General features: G+C 36.1%; 1 protein-coding gene across 2 annotated transcripts in view; it reads left to right on the plus strand.

Moving 5' to 3' along the window:
• The first annotated feature begins 347 nt into the window (after positions 1 to 347).
• CycY (cyclin Y) overlaps positions 348 to 18,731 on the plus strand; it is a 41,246-nt gene continuing 22,862 nt past the window's right edge. The window contains exons 1-2 of one of the 2 annotated variants that reach the window (XM_089096864.1): positions 348 to 554; positions 17,190 to 17,420. In XM_089096864.1, coding sequence (XP_088952990.1) covers positions 17,201 to 17,420 — 220 coding nt within the window. In that variant the 5' untranslated portion in view covers positions 348 to 554; positions 17,190 to 17,200. Of the gene's footprint in view, positions 555 to 610; positions 734 to 17,189; positions 17,421 to 18,731 lie in introns of those variants that run through there. The other variant, XM_089096863.1, reaches the window with a different exon arrangement.

Consider the following 18,731-nt stretch of genomic DNA (forward strand, 5'->3'; position numbering starts at 1 on the left):
CAATCCGCCTTCCTGCAACAATCCCCGAGATTTCTCCAGGTACTTATTTATAGCTGGGTGGACTCTAGCTGAGCTCATAGAGTCAGGCCACTGACCCACTTTCATTCAAAGCAACCAGCTACAATGAGATTTGAACCATTAACATAAATTCGCACAGAAAGGAAGAAAACAATGACATCAAACAGCCAGAGAAAAAAAGCGAAAATTTTCTGTGAAAGGTAACTTTTCACCGTTACTCAGTTACTCAGAAAGAGCCATCCCATTTTAGTTTTGTGTTTTGGTTTAAGGTTTGTTTTTTTATGTCAGTTTTATTCTGCATTGATGACAGTCAAACGGAGGTCTTGACCAAAATATTTGCATAATTTTTCAATTTTTTCACTGGCTGTTTATTGTCCTCGTTTTCTTCCTTTCTTTGCGATTTTATGTTTTATCGTGATTAGCCAGTGTGGTCTCAGAAATTATTTAAGGATTTGAACCTCATGGACAAGGAGTCTTAAGCCTAGCAGCACCAGCCACTCGGCTAAGAGGGCTTGACTTCATAGTTTCTTAACAAGGTAGGGCTGCTAAAAATCTCTGCTTCACCTATCTATATAGAATATTAAATTTAGCAGTTTAGCACCCTGATTTTAATTTTTGGGACTTGGGTCCTTATTAAGCTATGTTCATTTGTTTATTTTGATTATTGTTCATAATCATCTGTACATATTTCAAAGCCTTCTGGACTGACTTACAAGTAAGAAAGTTATACACTAAGGTTTCATACTCTTGTGTTAGTAAGACCAGCAATTTGGGTTAATAGCCTAGGCCTTGTTGATTCTTTGCAATGGTTGCTCTAAGGCTAAGTTTTCGTTTACACAGGTAGCCTATAGATCCATAAAAATCTTAAGCCTTAGATGTAGGGAAGGGGTAAACAGGCTAATTTCCATGCTTAGCTGAAAGATGTGGCCTACATAGCCTAGCCTTAGTTTATGCTAGGATATCCACTCCTTGACTATTGGAAAAAATTAGGGTAAAGTTCTACCAAATCATATTATTGAGTTAGAAATAAAGTGAAAACACCATTCTATGCCTTTTTTATGCTTATAACGAGTATAATAATCATTTCTATCGGAAATGAATTTCATCCCCCCCCCCCCTATATATATACCTAACCTAACCCTGAATTGGCATATTTAGGAGGGGGGGCTGAAATTCATGTCCGATAGAAATGATTATTATATTTGTAATCAGAATAAAAAAGGCATTGAATGGAGTATTCACTTTAGTCATAACTCAATAATATGCTTTGGAAGAACTTTACCAAAATTAGTTTATGAGCTTATATAAAATGATACTATCCAATCTCCTTACGGATAAAAATATTTTTGCCATCTAGTTGGAAAATTTATCCCATCCCTATAGGAGAAATCTATATTTGCCAACTAGTTGACAAGAAATGTTTCCCCAGCAAAACTTTTATTTTCCAACCAGTTGACTAATAACTTAGTAAATATTTACCAAATCATATTATTGAGTAACAACTAAAGTGAATATACCATTCAATGCCTTTTTTGGTAAATATTTACCAAATCAAATTATTGAGCTATGACTAAAGTGAATAGCCTATACCACTCAATGCCTTTTTTTGCTCCTTATGAATATAATAATCATTTTTGTCAGAAATGAATTGTAGCCCCCACCTCTATATATACCAAGTCAGGGTATATATTTGCACATTAGGGGGTGGGGGTAATTTCATTTCAGATGTAAATGAGAGGTAAGTTTAAAATTTCCCCCCACCCCCCTAATGTGCAAATATATACCCTGAATTGGTATATATAAGGGTGGGGCCTAAAATTCATTTCTGACAAAAATGATTATTAGCCTATATTTAGAAAGAGCATAAAAAAGCCATCAAGTGGTATGTTTACTTTGTTTGTAAGCCAATAATATGATTTGGTAAATATTTACCCCTTTTTTATGCTGACTATGAATATAATAATCATTTCTATTGGAAATGAATTTTAGCCCTGCCCCTAACCTAACCCCTCCCCCCAAATGTGCAAATATATATCCTGAATTGACATATATAGGGGGGGGGGCTAAAATTCATTTTTGATAGAAATGATTAATATATTTGTAATCAGCATAAAAAAAGACATCAAATGGTATATTCACTTTATTTGTAAATCAATAATATGATTTGGTAAATATTTACAATAACTTCTCCCCAGCAACACTTAATTTTGCAAACTAGCTAGGAAGAAACATTGTCCCTGAAAACAATTCATTTTCCAATTTGTTGACTAATAACTTATCCCCAGCAATACTTAATTTTGCCAACTAGCTGGAAACAAACATTGCCCCAAAAAACAATTCATTTTCCAACTAGTTGACTAGTAACTTCTCCTCAACAAAACTTTATTTTTTCAATAGGCTTTCACCCTGGCCTATTTAGGCTATTATAGGCTGGGCTATTTGAAACTGTGAGTGCACACATCTCTAAGAATAGAAGGGTAGATTAGTTAAATTTCCTAATATGGTAAAATTTCAGTTTAGCTGAAACTTCTAAAAAAACATTGTAGACTAATAAAATAAAAATAACAATGTTCTTATTTCTTGCTTTCTCTCAATATATTAGTTGTTATTCTGACAATAAAGCAACCCTCCCTCCCTAATGATCCCATCAATATATACAAACCTAACAGAGAATTCCAAAAAGTGGATGACAATTTGCTACATGTTCTCCATAGAAATTGCCTACAGATTGTTCAGGGTATCTGGATGACTGACCATATTTCAAACAGTAGGCTGTACAAAAAATGTGGTTCAATCCTGCTTTCTAGGACTATAATGAAAGAAAGGTTGAGATGGCTAGGGTACATTCTGCAGATGAAGGTGCAGACAAATTGCCAAAGGTTTTCTTTTTTGGCCAACTGTATAGGGCTAAAAGGAAAGCAATTTATCCTTGTCTGGGGTGAATGGATGCCATAAAGAAAGATTCAAAGGAAATAGGATCTTCTTGGGAGGGAAGAGGTTACTAGTTCAAAAATGAACTGTTTTCTGGTGTAATGTTTCTTTCCAGCTAGTTGAAAAAATTATCTGTTGTAGAGGAAGAATTATTGATCGGCTAGATAGAAACTAAAGGAAATTTTTCATGGGGCAAAATGTATTATCAAATTGTATACAAATTTAAGTGTTTCTTGGGATAATCTATTTGTCAGCTAGTTGGAAAAATTGTTTTTTTCCAGTGAGAAGTTATTAGTCAACTAGTTGGAAAATGAATTATTTTCTGGGGCAATGTTTGTTTCCAGCTAGTTGGCAAAATCAAGTGTTAATGGAGAGTAGCTATTAGTCAACTAGTTGGGAAAATAAAGTTTTGATGTGGAGAAGTTACTAGTCAACTAGTTGGAAAATGAATTATTTCCTGGGGCAATATTGGTTTCCAGAAACCCATGAATTGAAAATTAAATATTTTGCAGCAGGCATCAAGACATGGCTAATTGCAGAAAGAGAAATGATACATAGTCCGTGTGATTGAGAGGGAAACCTGGGATAAGTCCTTTTTTGGATTGTATTAACATGATGTTGGAAGGAGTTTGGTTAGTAACATTCTATACAAGCATATAAAGTAATTTTTGTGCAATAGTCAAAGGGTAGAATTCCCCTTTTCAATAGGCTTTCACCCTGGCCTATTTAATATAGGCTGTGCTACTTGAAACTGTGAGGGCACAAATCTCTAAGAATAGAAGGGTAAATTAGTCAAATTTCCAAATAATGGTAAAATTTCAGTTTAGCAGCACTTCTCAAAAAACATGGTAGGCTAATAAAATAAAATAAGAATGTTCTTATTTCATGCTCTTGTTTAGTATATTAGTTGTTATCCTGACAGCAAAGCAACCCTCCCTCCCTGATGATCCCATCAATATACACAAACCTAAAAGAAAATTCCAAAAATTGGATGACAGTTTGCTAGATGTTTTCCATAGAAATTGTTCTGGGTATCTGGCTGACTGATTGTACCTCAAACAGTAGGCTCTACCAAAAATATGGTTCAATCCTGCTTTCTAGGGCTATAATGAAAGAAAGGTTGAGGTGGCTAGGGCACATTCTGCAGACAAAGGATGACAAATTGCCAAAGATTTGCCTTTTAGGTCAACTGTCTAGGGCTAAAAGGAAAGAAGTTTGTCCTTGTCTGGGGTGAGAGGATATCATAAATAAAGATTTAAAGCAAATGGGAACTTCCTGCAAGGGGAGAAGTTACTAGTTGGAAAATGAATTCTTTCCTGGGGTAATGTTTGTTTCCAGCTACTTGGCAAAATTAAGTTTTGCTGGGGAGAAGTTACTAGTCAACTAGTTGGAAAATGAATTGTTTTCTGGGCCAATGTTTGTTTCCAGCTAGTTGGCAAAATCAAATTTTTGCTGGGGAGAAGTTATTAGTCAACTAACTGGAAAAATTAAGTTTTTTTCTGGGGAGAAGTTATTTGTCAATGAGTTGGAAAATGAAAGTTTTGCTGGGGCAACATTTATTGTCAACTAGTTGACAAATTTAAATGTTGTTGGGGAGAAGTTATTAGGCTAGTCAACTAGTTGGAAAAGGAAAGTTTTGCTGGGGCAACATTTATTATCAACTAGTTGGCAAATATAGATTTCTCCTATACAGATGGGCCAAATTTTTCAACTAGATGACTAAAATGTTTTTAATTATAAGGAGATTGGATAGTACCATTCTATATAAGCTTATAAAGTAATTTTTTCCAATAGTCAAATGGTGGAGTCCCATTTAGGCTCTCACTAAATGTTGCTTTTTAATCCAAATTTAATTCAAAATATGGTCCTGATATGCTACTTCACTGTCACCTTTTCCTCCATATGCATCAAGATTTATTGTAATTAAATCTGAAAGTAATTCTAAGTAGGCCCAAATAGGTAAAATTCTACTTTAGCTACTTTTGGCTATCTTGGAAAGGGGTTAAATTAGGAAAATGAAACTTATAGGGATGGGTCTACAGGCTAAAGTATGTCCTGGGAAGGTATCTTGAAGTACCTAACCTCCACTCCTTCTCCCTCTAGAGGGTCCTGACCTTTGATGACCTTTAAAAATCCATGTTTTACAAAAGTGAAACCTTGCAAAATAGATCGTCAGCTTAAATTAAGTACTATAAAATTGTTTTCAGCTTCACAACATTGCTCAATCCCAATTTATAAGGTTTTAAAGATATGCAAATACATTTCCTAAATTAGAAAAAACATTGATATGGCTTAAAATTCTACTCAAATAACAGGAATTGCATTTTCAGAACTAAAGCCAGAGAAAAAGAAACTGATAACTGAAAATTAAGGTAAAATGTTGTTTTGTCAGAATTTCAATAAGGTATAGTAGACAAAGTAGACCTGTCAAGTAGAAAAATTTCAGAACCTTCTAGAGAGAGAAGGAATAGCGATATGTCTTCAAAATACCTTCCAAGGACATACTTTATCCTGTAGACACATCCCTGAAAGTTTCATTTTCATAACCTAACCTCTTTTTGGATAGCACCAGATGGCTAATTTGACAATGTATACATAAATAAATTTTTAAATTAGCCAACCAGTATTATAACCCTAGGAGCTCAACTGGACATAAGGAAACATGTCAAGAAAACAATTCTTACTCCATAATAAGCAGAATAATCATAATTAACACATTTTGTAGGGGGAGAATCTTTATGTTCACTTCTTTCCTTATTTTTCCAGTTTTTTCTAAGAAATTTATGAATTTCTTGGAACCTATATATTTACATAGTATATACCCCCAGCCCCCTAATGTACAAAAATATATCTAGACTTGCATCCTAAATCTAAATATAACATTCATTTGCATCACAATTGAACTTTACACCCATATTAGGCATCTGGTGGATGTTTACCCCTTTTCAAGATAGCCAGAAGTAGCTTAATTAGAATTTTACCCCTGAATTTTCCAATTTACTCACTAGGCTAATGAAATAGCTAAGAAATATATATTTTTTTTAATAAGCATTTCACTTGAATCCAAATATAACATTCATTTGGATTAGGAATAAGCTGCACCTCCATCCTCTCTAAAGTGTAAGTATGTACCCTGAGTTGCATAGGTCCATAGCTTATGCATTAAGTTCTCTGTAAGTCATCAGCCCCTTAAGTCAAATTTGGGGTTTGGGGGCTCTGAGACTGTTATCATGGTATTATTCTGGCTGTCAACACTAGAGATTGGAGATACAGCAATGGTATTGACAGCTATGGGGATATTAGCTTCTGAATACCAATCTGATGGTTAATCCCCTTCTCTGAGGGGGCCTTAAGAGCTAGGATACATACAGTTAAGGAAAAAAAAAAATCAAAAACAAATCTTACCCACAATAAACTTAAGGAAAATGCAATAATATACAGTACTTCCCAAAAAAATGATAATAAAGGCTTAATTCCAATCACTGAGAATGAAAAAGGATATAAATAATATAAGTTTTTCCAAACATCCAGGTTACTTGGGTTGGTGAATTTGTTTTTTCCTAAAAATAATTTAAGGAAACTATTTCTAGAGTGTGTGTGTAATCATTCATTGTACTGGACAGTTAAGTTCCTATCAAGATATAGAAATGGCCAGAAACCCTTGTCAACCACTAATGACCAAATTGCAATAAGTTGCAGTTATAGGACTGTGTCCCCAAAAACTAGAATTTACAAAACATGTGTATGCTGATTATTGTCTAATTTGTGAGGAACTAACCCAATATAATTGGTCTTTTATTGAGAATACAGGTGTATAAGAGTCATTGTCAACTATGAAAAGGATATTATTTGAAAGGTATTGAAAATAACTTCTATAAAATGGAAAAGAAAACCAAGAACCCTCCTGTATATTACAAAAGAAATTAAAAATTTGGAAATACTGGAAGCTGTATGCAAAGAATAAAACAGGTTGAATATTACTTGAGATATAACCAGGTGCATAACATGCTGAGAAGTCTTGCCAGAAATATCACCAAGAAGCCTGGGACTAAGGAAGGGGGGGGGCAGAGGGAGGTATGAGTGATGATTGATGATTTATGATCTTGGGTGATTACTTAATAATGAAGATTTCATAGGTATGATAAAACTTGCTGGCAATGTAAGGTTTTGTGAACTCTCTATATAACTTCCGTCCCCTGCCCTGCATTACAGAATTCGCTGCCTCCCCCCCTAGAGACAAAGCTACGTACGTCCATGCCAAGAAGTACAAAGAATCAGTGGCAGTTGCAACAAAAACCCATCCCAACAAATTTTGGAGGTATTTGTCATTGAGTAAGCCTGGAAGGCATTCTGTCACTCAACTTATGCAATATGCAAACCTATAAGATCAGCTAACTTTTGTGTATGGTATAGCGTTTTGCTATATCCGACCTTCTAGGGGGAGGAGGGGGTTGCTGTATGCCTAATTGCAACAGCAGTGATAAATATATTGGGAAAAAACCTTTTTGTGTTTAACTTGGTTCATTTTCCATCAATTTTGCCTAACAAAACGATTTTATAATTTGTGTTATTTTGTGATTCAAGCCCATCAATAAACTCTTGACAATGTTGAAAAATGATGAATTTAAATGATTCAAAAGTGTCAAGTTGGTCACATTTGATTGTAATAAACCCATGCATATAGAATAGATGATTGTGAAATATAACCTAGTATCAGATTTTGAATCAAATGGCATGTTTCTACTTAGTTCTTCTCAATATAAGGGTTGGGAATGAAATTTTGAGGGTAGTAATTATTATATTCTGAAAAGAGTTTTAAAAGGTGCATTGTGGGGCAGGTCCATTTTTTAGTCTGTAAATTGATCAAGAAAGGGACACATTTAACAGAAGGAGTTGAGATAGGCACTTGATAACACTTTACTAAAAAAAATTTTGGTTTTGCATTCGATTGTTAAGTTTTATTCTCCTTAGAGAAATCAACTACTTTCTAAGATGGTAGAAAGCATATCTTCTAGGATTCTACTCTTTCATTCCCCAGATTCAACTGTTCAAGGACAAATCCTTAAATTCGCTCCAAGCTGCAGATTTAACTTAATTTCAAAATATCAAAGATCCTCAGTTAATTGCATCAATGAACAAATTCAGTCTGCTGTGCACTGTCATTTGTTCAAGTACTAGGCTGCAGTTTCTTGAAAATCAGAAGGCAATAAAATATGTAGAGTTAGTGAAAACTATGCATTTAAACTTTTATTGGCTGTAACGTTAGCATAACAGTCCACTGCCTCCACAACAACTTAAATTGCTATCCAGTACACCTTGATGGCTGTAGTGAGGGACGAAGATTCAATCAGGACATTGGAATTGTGATAAAGGGTATTGGGTTAGCCACATGATTGCCAACAATTTTTAAAGTTTTCTATGAGATTGTAAAAATAAACTCTATACTAGAAATTTAATTAAAAGAATATTCTTTACTGACCGGTAATGAATTCATGTAAAATTACTTTTTGTATCAAATATAAAACACTTATCTTTTTTTTATTTTTTATCCGGCTTTTTGAGTGAATAAGGTGCTAATAGTATAAAAATTACATTATTCAAAACTAAAACAACAAATATTACCCTATCTAAAAAACTAAATCTGATAGACGCAGATGAATGGTTATATTTCAATCTGCACCCAAAGACTGCTCAGGTGGATTTGGAAAACACTTTGAAAACAACAAAACAAACAAACATGCAAAACCATAACCTGTGCAGAATTTGTAAGCCTTGGAAGTTGAGAAGAGGCAAAGAGCTTCAAAACACCTTCATTGTTCTGGGTTTCAGGAAGTGATTGAGAAAATGTTGAGGGATAGTAGAATGACTAGCTAGCCATGTTTTGACCTGTTAAGCTTTTATAATGTTCTAACATTTTTTGAGGGGGGGCAGTAGATTGGATAATGAAACAAAAAAAGAGAAGACCTTCAGCTTTCAGTTGATAGGCCTCTGGGCTTCCACCAGCCCCCTAAGTCTCAAGCCAGTACAGGTTTTGTTTAATTTCCTTTATTTTGTAGATAATATTCACGTTTTTGTCTTTTTTAAAGTTGTGCTCTCCTTTCAAACCTAACCCCATCCCCCTTTTCCGGAAATTAATGCTATGCCTGACCATTTTTTTTATTCCTTTATTTGTGGTGCTAAGTACTTAAAGGTATCTGATATGCCACTATTATTGTACCTTGCTCCAAAACATCATGATTTTAAATCTCTGTTGAACCTTCTTTTGAAGGAGGCAACAGAGGGATTTGTCTATCCCCAGGAAGATTGTTTCAAAAAGAAGTACAACATCAGATGAAGCTGTTCCTTGAGTGCTCAGCTCTTGGCGTGTCCTCCTTTAGATAATTGGACCAAGCTGTGTGCCTTTGTGTCTGCCTTGTAGGCTGGACAAAGGGGGGCACAATGCAAGATAGCTCATCTGAGGGAGGCAAATTCATGTACTTGTAGAAAACTTACAGCCATCAGTGCTACATCAAACCTTTCATTTAGAGGCTGGAGCAAGTCATGTATAGGGGTGCAGCCCACCTTATTTGCCTTATTCTGTATCTTCAGGAAAGCACAAGCAAATAGCAGGCATCCATATTCAGCTGTGGGTCTGATGCAGGACTTGTAGAGTTGGATAATTGAGCTGGAATGAAGCTGTTTTTTTTTCCAGCAAAGAGTAACTCCCAGCTTTCTTGCATAAGAGGTTCTCACCCAATCAAGGTGGTTACTTCAAGAATGATCAGTGGAGAAACAATTCACTGTAGACAAATCTCGTCGACTCTCTTTATAGTTCCATTTTTGAAAAGGAAACTGGGGTGCTCACATGGAACCTTTAACTTGGTAATAAGAATCTTCTTTTTTTTCAATGTATTGAAGTTAATTATCCCTGTATCAGACTACTATTCTCTTTTAAGAAGATCTGTAGGGAAAAGGAGGCTTGTGTTGGGTCTTTGTGTTTTTGGATGAGTGAGTGTGTTGTGGTATTGTTGGAAAAGTGGTGCAGAGGGCTAATGACGTGGTCCCCCATGTCATTTTATGCAGGTGAGGAAGAGCATAGGTCCCAAGACACTGCCCTGAGAAACCCCTGTTTTCACTGTATATTTGCAAGAAATAAACTCATCTAGGACAACCTGCAGCAAACAATCAGAATGAAAGATCTCAATCACTTTTAACAGACATTCACAAACACTGCATGCATTGAGTTTCCTTAGCAGGACTTGGTGCCATACTCTGTTAAAAGTTTTGGCAATTTTGAATGACAATAGCCTTATGTTGTACCCTATTGCCAGAAGTTTGATCCATTCCTGATGATGGGCCACTAGGCAGTCTGTTCTTAAGTGCTTCAGGTGGAATCCATATTGGGAACTGCCTAGAAGGTTGTTTGATTCCAGGAACCATTGAAATGTTTTATTGAAGATGCTCTCATAGACTTTGCCAATGCAGTAGAGGAGGTTAGTAGGCCTATAGGAGCCCAGGCTTGTTGGATCACCATCTGGCTTTAGGGTGAATATAACATGGTTGGATTTCCTCATTTGTGGGAAAGTTCTGGAGCAAAAGCAATGACAAAGATCCAGCTATTTCAGCGCTGTAGACTTTGAGGACGACATTTGGTATGTTGTCAGGACCTTTGGCTTTGGTCACATCAAGATGTTGCAAAATGCTAAGGATCTTAGGAGCAAATTCACACGATCCAGGATGGTATTGGTTTGGTAAGAGAAATTTGGCTCTTCTCTACTGTTGTCATCCAGATTGGAGAATTTGGCAAAAGCCTTAGAAAGAGCTTCAGCATTTGGGTCTTGTACCACAGTACATTTAATCTGTAGAGAAGGAACTGAAGTCCCCTTGGATGATAGTAAAGCCTCCTTGGCAATTCTTCACCAACTCTTGCTGAACTTTGGTGGCGAATTTCTCCTTATACTGAAACAGGGACTACCAAATTGAATGAGATGTACCTTTGCAAGTGTTGATGAATACACCTTTGTCCTCTTCCCTCTTTGAAAATAGCCATCGCTTGTATGCCTTTTGCTTTGCTCGGATGGTCTTCTTGCATTGGACACTGAACCAAGGTTTGTCCTTACTAGACACTGGATCTGCTCTGAAGGGATGTGTTTCTCAACAGAGTCAACTATGGTCTGCTGGCACTATATATTTATTTTGTTTTAGGCTATATATTTGCACATTAAGGGATGGGTGAGGATATAGATAATTTCTGATGTAAATGAATGTTATATTTGGATTCAGGATGAAATTCTGGCTTTTTAAAGATGTATATATTTCTTAGCTATCTCATGAGTGAGTTAATTGAAAAATTGACCAAAAGTGTTATGATTACTGTTAGGCTAGATTACTTACTTTTTGCTAGGCCTGTTTCCAAATATTATTGTTTCTTTTCTGACATTGCTTAACTGACATTTTAGTTATTTTGTCTTTCTCCTGGTATGATTTTCCCTGCTTGCTTCTGACCTCACCATTCAATGATTTTACCAGGCATGTATACAGTTTTCAGACCCAATTCATCTAGATTCCAGATGTCTGAAATGTTTTATTGAAGATGTCTGAAAGGTTTTATTGAAGATGCTATCATAGACTTTGCCAATGAAGGAGAGGAGGTTAGTAGGCCTATAGGAGCTTAGGCTTGTTGAATTACCAGCTAACTTTAGGGCAGGCATAACTTGGGTGGACTTCTCTGTTTGTGGGAAGGTTCTGGAGCAAAAGCATAACCAGAAAAGCAATGACAAAGGTCCAGCTATTACAGCACTGCAGAATTTGAGGATGACATTTGGTGTGTTGTCAAGACCTGTGGCTTTGGTCACATCAAGATGCTGCAAAATGCAATGGATCTTAGGAGCAAAGTCACACAATCTAGGACATTATTGGTTTGGCCAGAGAAGTTTGGAACGTCTCTACCGTCGTCATTCAGATTTGAGAATTTGGCAAAAACCAAATTCAGTGTTTGAATCTTGTACCACAGTGCCTTTAATCTGTAGAAAAGAAATTGAAGTCCCCTTGGATTATAGTAAAGCCTCCTTGACAATTCTCAACCAACTCTTTGCTGAAGTTTGGTGGCAAATCTCTCCTTATACTGAAACAGGGACTGCTAAATTGCATGAACTGTACCTTTGCGCGTGTTGATGAATACAACTTTGTCCTCTTCCCTCTTTGAAAGTAGCCATTGCTTGTATACCTTTTGCTTTGCTCGGATTGCCTTCTTACACTGGACGTTGAATCAAGGTTTGTCCTTACTAGACACCAGGATCTACTTTGAGGGGATATGTTCTACAACAGAGTCAACTATTGTTTGCTGGTACTTCTCTGCAGCTTTCTCTGGGCCTTCAAGGAGGAAGGCTCTCAAGCATGAGTGTCTACCTTAAAGGATTCAGGGTAATCTGTATGGAAGAGGTCAAGACGAGATGATCCGTTTTGGCCGTGATGCGTGTCGAAATCGACAAGTGGTTCCAGTCCATGTGAGAGAGATAGATCATACAAGTTTGAACCCTCCTTATCAGTATTTTTGTTGTGAAGCCACATGGTATGATGGACGTAGAAGTCTCGATGGATGATAATGGCAGACTCAGGATACTGTCCCCAAATGTAATTGAGGGAGGCTTCAAGGTAGCTGGTAATCTGGCCAGCTTGGGAGGGGTATACATGGTACAAACAATTATGGCCTTATTTGGGAGGGGAACTCTAACCCACAGAACTTCTTCATCTGCTGAATCTGGTATATTTAGGCATGAATATTGTATATGACTCTGTAGATAAGCAGCAACACCTCCTCCTCCATATTTAGCGCTGTCCCTATGTCACGATCTCACACGAGGAGCTTGTATTGCTGTTTGCCAACCTCACTGCTCTGTATCAATGGTTGAGATTGGTCTCAGTGATTCATATAATAGATGGTTTGACCGAGTTCACTAAACATATGACCTTGTCAAACTTAGATCTTAGAGACACTATCCCCGAATTTTCGGGGATTTCCCCGAAAATCGACGTATCTCCCCGAAAACAATTTTGGTTACCCGAATCCTCGAAATTTCCCCAAAAATCATTCAATCACGGTGTCACCCCTAGTGACTATCCCTAGAAAACATTACTTACTTACTTTACATGGTTCTTCATATTTTCACAAAAGTGTCATTTTCCTGGATTTAGATAAAACCATTTTGAATGCAGTATTCCAAATGCTATAAGATTCTTACATTTATGGTCATTCGTGGTCAAGACACTTACAATTACTTGACAAAATTGAAAGTCAAATCATAAGTTTAAATTTTGTTTTCTTTTGCTATTTTTGGTTTTGGACTAACTGCACAAATGTTTAACACCTAATGATTGAACACATAACACATTGAAGGAATTGATCTTTTTGCCAGGAATTCTTATCTTTAAAGTTTTTCTTTAATTCGGTGTGTAAATTTTAAGTTCTTTTTTATCTGAGAATTGTATTTGTCACACCACCCTTTATCGTCAATTCACCCAGCACTCCCCTCACAATTATTAGTCTGGTCCCTTCACCTGTGTAATATTTTCAGTGGGCGGAGTATTTTAAACTGCAGTTTTAGGATCTTTTTAGGGTCTTGCAAAGCTGTTAGTTCGGCAAAGAAAATTTTACGGAAAATATGTTCTGCTCAAATTCAAGATAGCCAATTAAACTTGTTTAAATATTTAGGCCTATCTTTATACCCTCTAATGCTTGAACAATTAGTAACCCTGTATGAAGGCTAATTCTGAGATAAAAACAAATTAATTTGAAGAAATTGTGGTATAATTATTTCTTCTTGAGAACTATCCCTAAACACCATATTCTTACCATAAAATATTCACCACCTCCCCCTCCTAATGAGGTAAAACTTAGCTATAGACTATGTACAAGGTCGGGAAATAGGGGATTTAAGCGAAAGTGACCCCAAAAATATTATTCATAAGAAAATTTCCATTACAGCTTAAAGTAAAAATTTGGTTATTAGACTCATATTTTTTCTTATCGTGTTTTATATTATTGTTGGACTTATTTATCACGAACTGCGGGTTAATAATGCCAAATAATGTTAGTGTGAAGAAAAATAATAAGTAACTTTTACATGATTTGTAGCCTATAGCTATCATGTCCTGGCATTAGATGGACTGATAAAATATTGAGACTGCAATAAGTACTATATTTGGAACATGGAAGGCCGCAGGGTTGGTGGGAAGGATGGGGGTTAATCGGTGACTATATAGTAATTATAAGGTAACAAATGGAAAGGAAAGCATAGCAGAAACAAACAATAAAACAAATGTATTTTCTGCAGGGGGGGGGAGGTATTTTCCGATTGTATTTACCTCGTGGGTATTTTCTGCGGGGGTTATTTTCAGCGGGAGAGTATTTTCTGCGGGGGGTATTTTTGTGCGGGAGGAGGGGTATTTTTCGGTGTCGGTACTTGTTAAGAATCCAGTAAGCATGCTATATGTGATTTTTGTTTAATGCTAATTAAATAAAACAAAGTATGATAAAAATGTAATAGTTTTTAAACAAATTAGGGCTATATATTTTCAAATTGTGGGTGGGGGTTGGGTGGCGTAAAGCATAGCATATATTAAATACGTAACCTAGCATAAACTAGGTACCTTTTTTTGCCCCTTAAACCCCAAAAACTAAAGTTTAAACATTTTTCACGGAGTGAGCGATACCTCACAAGTCAGCGGAAACCTGTTTTTCATTAGGATTTCAATAGATTCTAGATGTGGTTCTTCGCGTGTTTACTGGATTCTTAACAAGTACCCCGATTTTTTTCCGCGGGGGGATTTTCTGGAGGGGGGGGGTAAACACCTAAAACATTAGAACCAGTATGAAAAACCAATTACATTTAGTTTCTATTTGTTTTAACTTTGAATGGTGCCCCATACTCATAGGTTGAATTTAATTTGTTTAATTTACCTACCTAGATATCGCAAACTGTTTGTTTTTAATGATTATTAATGAATTACTGAGATTGATGACTTAATGAAAAACTGCTACTGGTATTTACAGTTCACATGTGTTCACTATTTTTTCTTATACAATTTTGAAGTTTTCGTCGCAATATCAGCAATAAGTGTTTTCAGCTATGGTTTCCAATCCCGTGCTCTGGCTCTAAATCCTACTTTGTAAAAGGCTTGATTTACTACGCGGATCCATGCCCTACTTGAGCCTGAAAACGAAGCTAAAACCAATTTTGGCTTCAATTTTTTTTGCAACGAAATTCCATTTTGTTTTTTCCCCGAAAATTCCCCGAATTTTGAAAACTTGTCCCTAAAAACTCCCCGAATTTTTAAGACTAATCCCCGAATTTTAAGATTTCAGAGTGGAAGTCCTGCTTAGAGACCATGTACATTACAATGGGCTACCGTAAACAGGTCCATTTGGATGGTGAGAATCATAACCAGATAAAAGAAGCTTTGCCAGGTGGTTCGCCCAACAAAACCTATATATTCATCGCCATGCATCATTAGATGAGGAATAGTGCCACTGCCAACAGACCTCATTACTGCATCTTCAACATGGAGGTGATACCCCATGATGGGCTAGGATTCAGCACAAGTGCCTCTCACCTTTAATTGTTAATGTAAGAGCACTATGGAGGGGGGGGTCAGATTTAGATCATAACAAAATTACTATTAGCAACTCATCACAGCACTTTGCCGTCTGTATATATGCTGCATTTTCATCTTTATCTCTTTGAGGGAAATCCTCTTTACACTGTCTCAGCAGCACTGAGATGGGCCACTCCTGTGGTTGCCAAACCAAAGCTTGGACTATGAAGCATTGTACTGGGACCTTGAGGAATGATGTCCCCTGAGGAAAAGTTAGTGCGATATGGTTATCAATACAGTATTGAACTGGAAATTATAACTAAAGATGCAATAACAGTGTAAAAGAGAACCTGGACGCAAAAAAGGCTTGTTTGCTGTAAACTGCTTGTCCCTGCCTTTTTGGGGGCAGGGAGAAAGATTTTTCAAAATATTAGAAATGAATCCCTTGTATGAGAACTGGAGCAAATTGCATAACGACCACGAGACTGCTGAGAAACGTTCCCTATTTGTATGTTCTTTTGTCAACTTTAGCTGTGAAAAATTTGAAAAAATCTGCTTTTTACGAGACACTGTTTTGGGTTGGAATACTTTTGCTTTAAAATTCGTACATTTTGGGATACCTTGTTAAAATCAGAATTACACAAGAATTCCTAATCTGTAAGGCCAAAGGACCTCACACTAGGTCTTAGCCAACATTCTATCCCAACCCCCGCCACCTCTAGTAGGAACTTGGATTTCAAAATCACAATTATGTAAGGATTAATGATTCGTGTAAGAATGAAAAATAGAAAAGAAGTGTTTTTTTGGACTACTTTTTGTACTTGTAATTTTATATCCTTTTTAATTTCAGCAGAGACAATCTTAAGAACATCAATTAAAATCTGCTCTTTACTAGCTTATAGCTACTGTGCTTGACATTACCATAATATTATTGTATGGTTGGGAGTATGTAGCTATAAAGTATTTGAATATATTTTTTTTTTTTTTTTTTTTTTTTTTTTTTTTTTTTTTTTTTTGAATAGATTTAAGGTCTATTTGTCTCAAATCAGACATATTCTTACACCAGGTATCAGACAACTGTTTTTCAGGTATTCTATATATTCTAGAAACATATGTTTTATATTCTTGAAACTACTGTAGCCTACTTAAAACATCCCAAAGGTCCTTTGGTGATTTTTTTTTTTTTAATCTTCTTCTGCTGCTATAGCCTTTTAAAGTTCTGCAATACAATTACAAGAAATATTTCCTAAATAAGGTTTTCCTCACTAGGAAAAAATTTCCCAAAAAATTCCTGTGCTGTTTTTTTTTTTCTTTGCTGCTAAATCATTTAAAATTTGGTTAAAAACTCGCTTGAAAGGTTTGCACAATAATGTATGCTACAGGTAAATGCTATAAGCATAAACTTAAAAAAGTAAAGCATAAGATTTCATAGTAATGACGTTGCCAAAACTATCTAAAGTCTTAAGCATTTTTTAATTTGAATATACTTTAAACAAGGAAAAATCTACACAAAGAATCATCCTTATCAAAATTGAATATAATCTGGCCAAAGCCTGTTTAAAAAATAGTATATATCCTTGGAATTTTAGGTTGTGTATGAACCTTTGTCTTAAAGGTCATTTTCCAAATGTGAAATTGAGTGTATAATTCATTTTTCTATTTTCCAGCTGGCTAAGAAATGGGAAATAAAACAAGCTGTTGTGTCAGTGGGTCTCCTCAAGTAACAAGAAAAAATTCCGTAAGAGTCAACAACCATCAGCCAATACCCAAAAAAGAAGAAAGTATATCCAATCTTCAGCATATTAGTGAAAGGGAGCCAGATGATTGGACAAGTGACCCTTCCCTACACCCCACAGCTGGACCCCTCTTCATGGAACGCTCAAAAGCAGCTATACAAGGCTAGTGGTTATAGTTTATTTTTTTATCTTAAGTAGGGTGTCTGGCCCTTTTCTGATTCGGCCCACTATTTGAATCTTGTAACATGCCCACCCACCCATAAACAATAGGCCAAAAGGTTTGCTTAAAGAATAACTTTTATATATCGTTTTAGGTATATGTGTTGAAAACCTTTCTAATATCCCTTCTCCCTTTCCTAATACTACTCCCCCCAGGGAAGTATGCACACCTAATTGAGAGTTGCTGACTTAAATGTTAAGGTTTATACTATAATTAGGTGCCATTTTATTAGTGTTGCCATAGAAAGGCACTTTCTCTAATTCCATGTATTTTAGCACATGATTTTCCCCACTGTAACTGGCCAACAATAGTGCCGAAATACTTCCTGTGGAACTGAGGGGGAGGGGGTATCTTTAACTTTTTTTCAAGATCTGTTTTGCTGTAACTGCAATATACAAGTATAGAATGTCTTGGATGTGAACAATTGTACAATTAAATATGTCTTGTTAGTCGTTTTATGCTGGTCGATGCAGAAATTTGAGTATTTCCCAGAAAGTATTTGTATTGATTCCATTTTCTGGTTGTTAAGCATACAAGTTGTGTTGGAGAGCCACACTACTGCTTTTATAGTTGTTATTCTTTATATTGTAATCATCAGTCTCTTGCTCAGTCTCGAAGCAGTAGAGACTGCTTGTAGCAGTCTCTACCAGCGCTTCTCATATACACAATAGTTTCTGTTTGTTTTAAGTTTTAGTGTTATATCCAATTTTTTATTGGAGGTGTTTAGGGATATAATGGGTGTGTGGGGGTGGGCACTGGTTGCGCTCAAATCACCTTTGACTCTTGAAAAGGGCACTATAACTTCCAATTTAAAATCAAATGAGTCTCATCTGAAGTTTATACGACCGTCCATTTCATAAAAAACCTTATATTGCCCTTAAATGGCATAACTTACAACCGTATCATGGGGGGGTGTCAACCCGAGAGGCAGTATTATATGTTCTTTGGACTATTTTGAACAAAATTTGGTGAAAAGAGGGGTAGTTGGTGGTGGGAGGGCTAGTTACCCTCGATCACTTTTAACTCTTGAAAGGGAACTAGAACTTCCAATTTTCAACCAAATGAACCGGGTTTAAAGTTAAACAACCATCCCTTCCTTAAAAACCTTAAATGGCCCCGGGGCATAACTTACAACTCTCACCCCCAGGCTCTGGTTGTTTCTATCATCCCCAAAAGCCTTCTTATATGATCTTTGGACTATTTTGAATAGAATTAATGTCTCATAATTTCTATTGGATGCATTTCGGGAAAAA

This window comes from Artemia sp. Qi Xiang Cuo, chromosome 11 (assembly GCF_049724085.1).
Source record: "Artemia sp. Qi Xiang Cuo chromosome 11, ASM4972408v1, whole genome shotgun sequence".
Lineage (NCBI taxonomy): Eukaryota > Metazoa > Arthropoda > Branchiopoda > Anostraca > Artemiidae > Artemia > Artemia sp. Qi Xiang Cuo.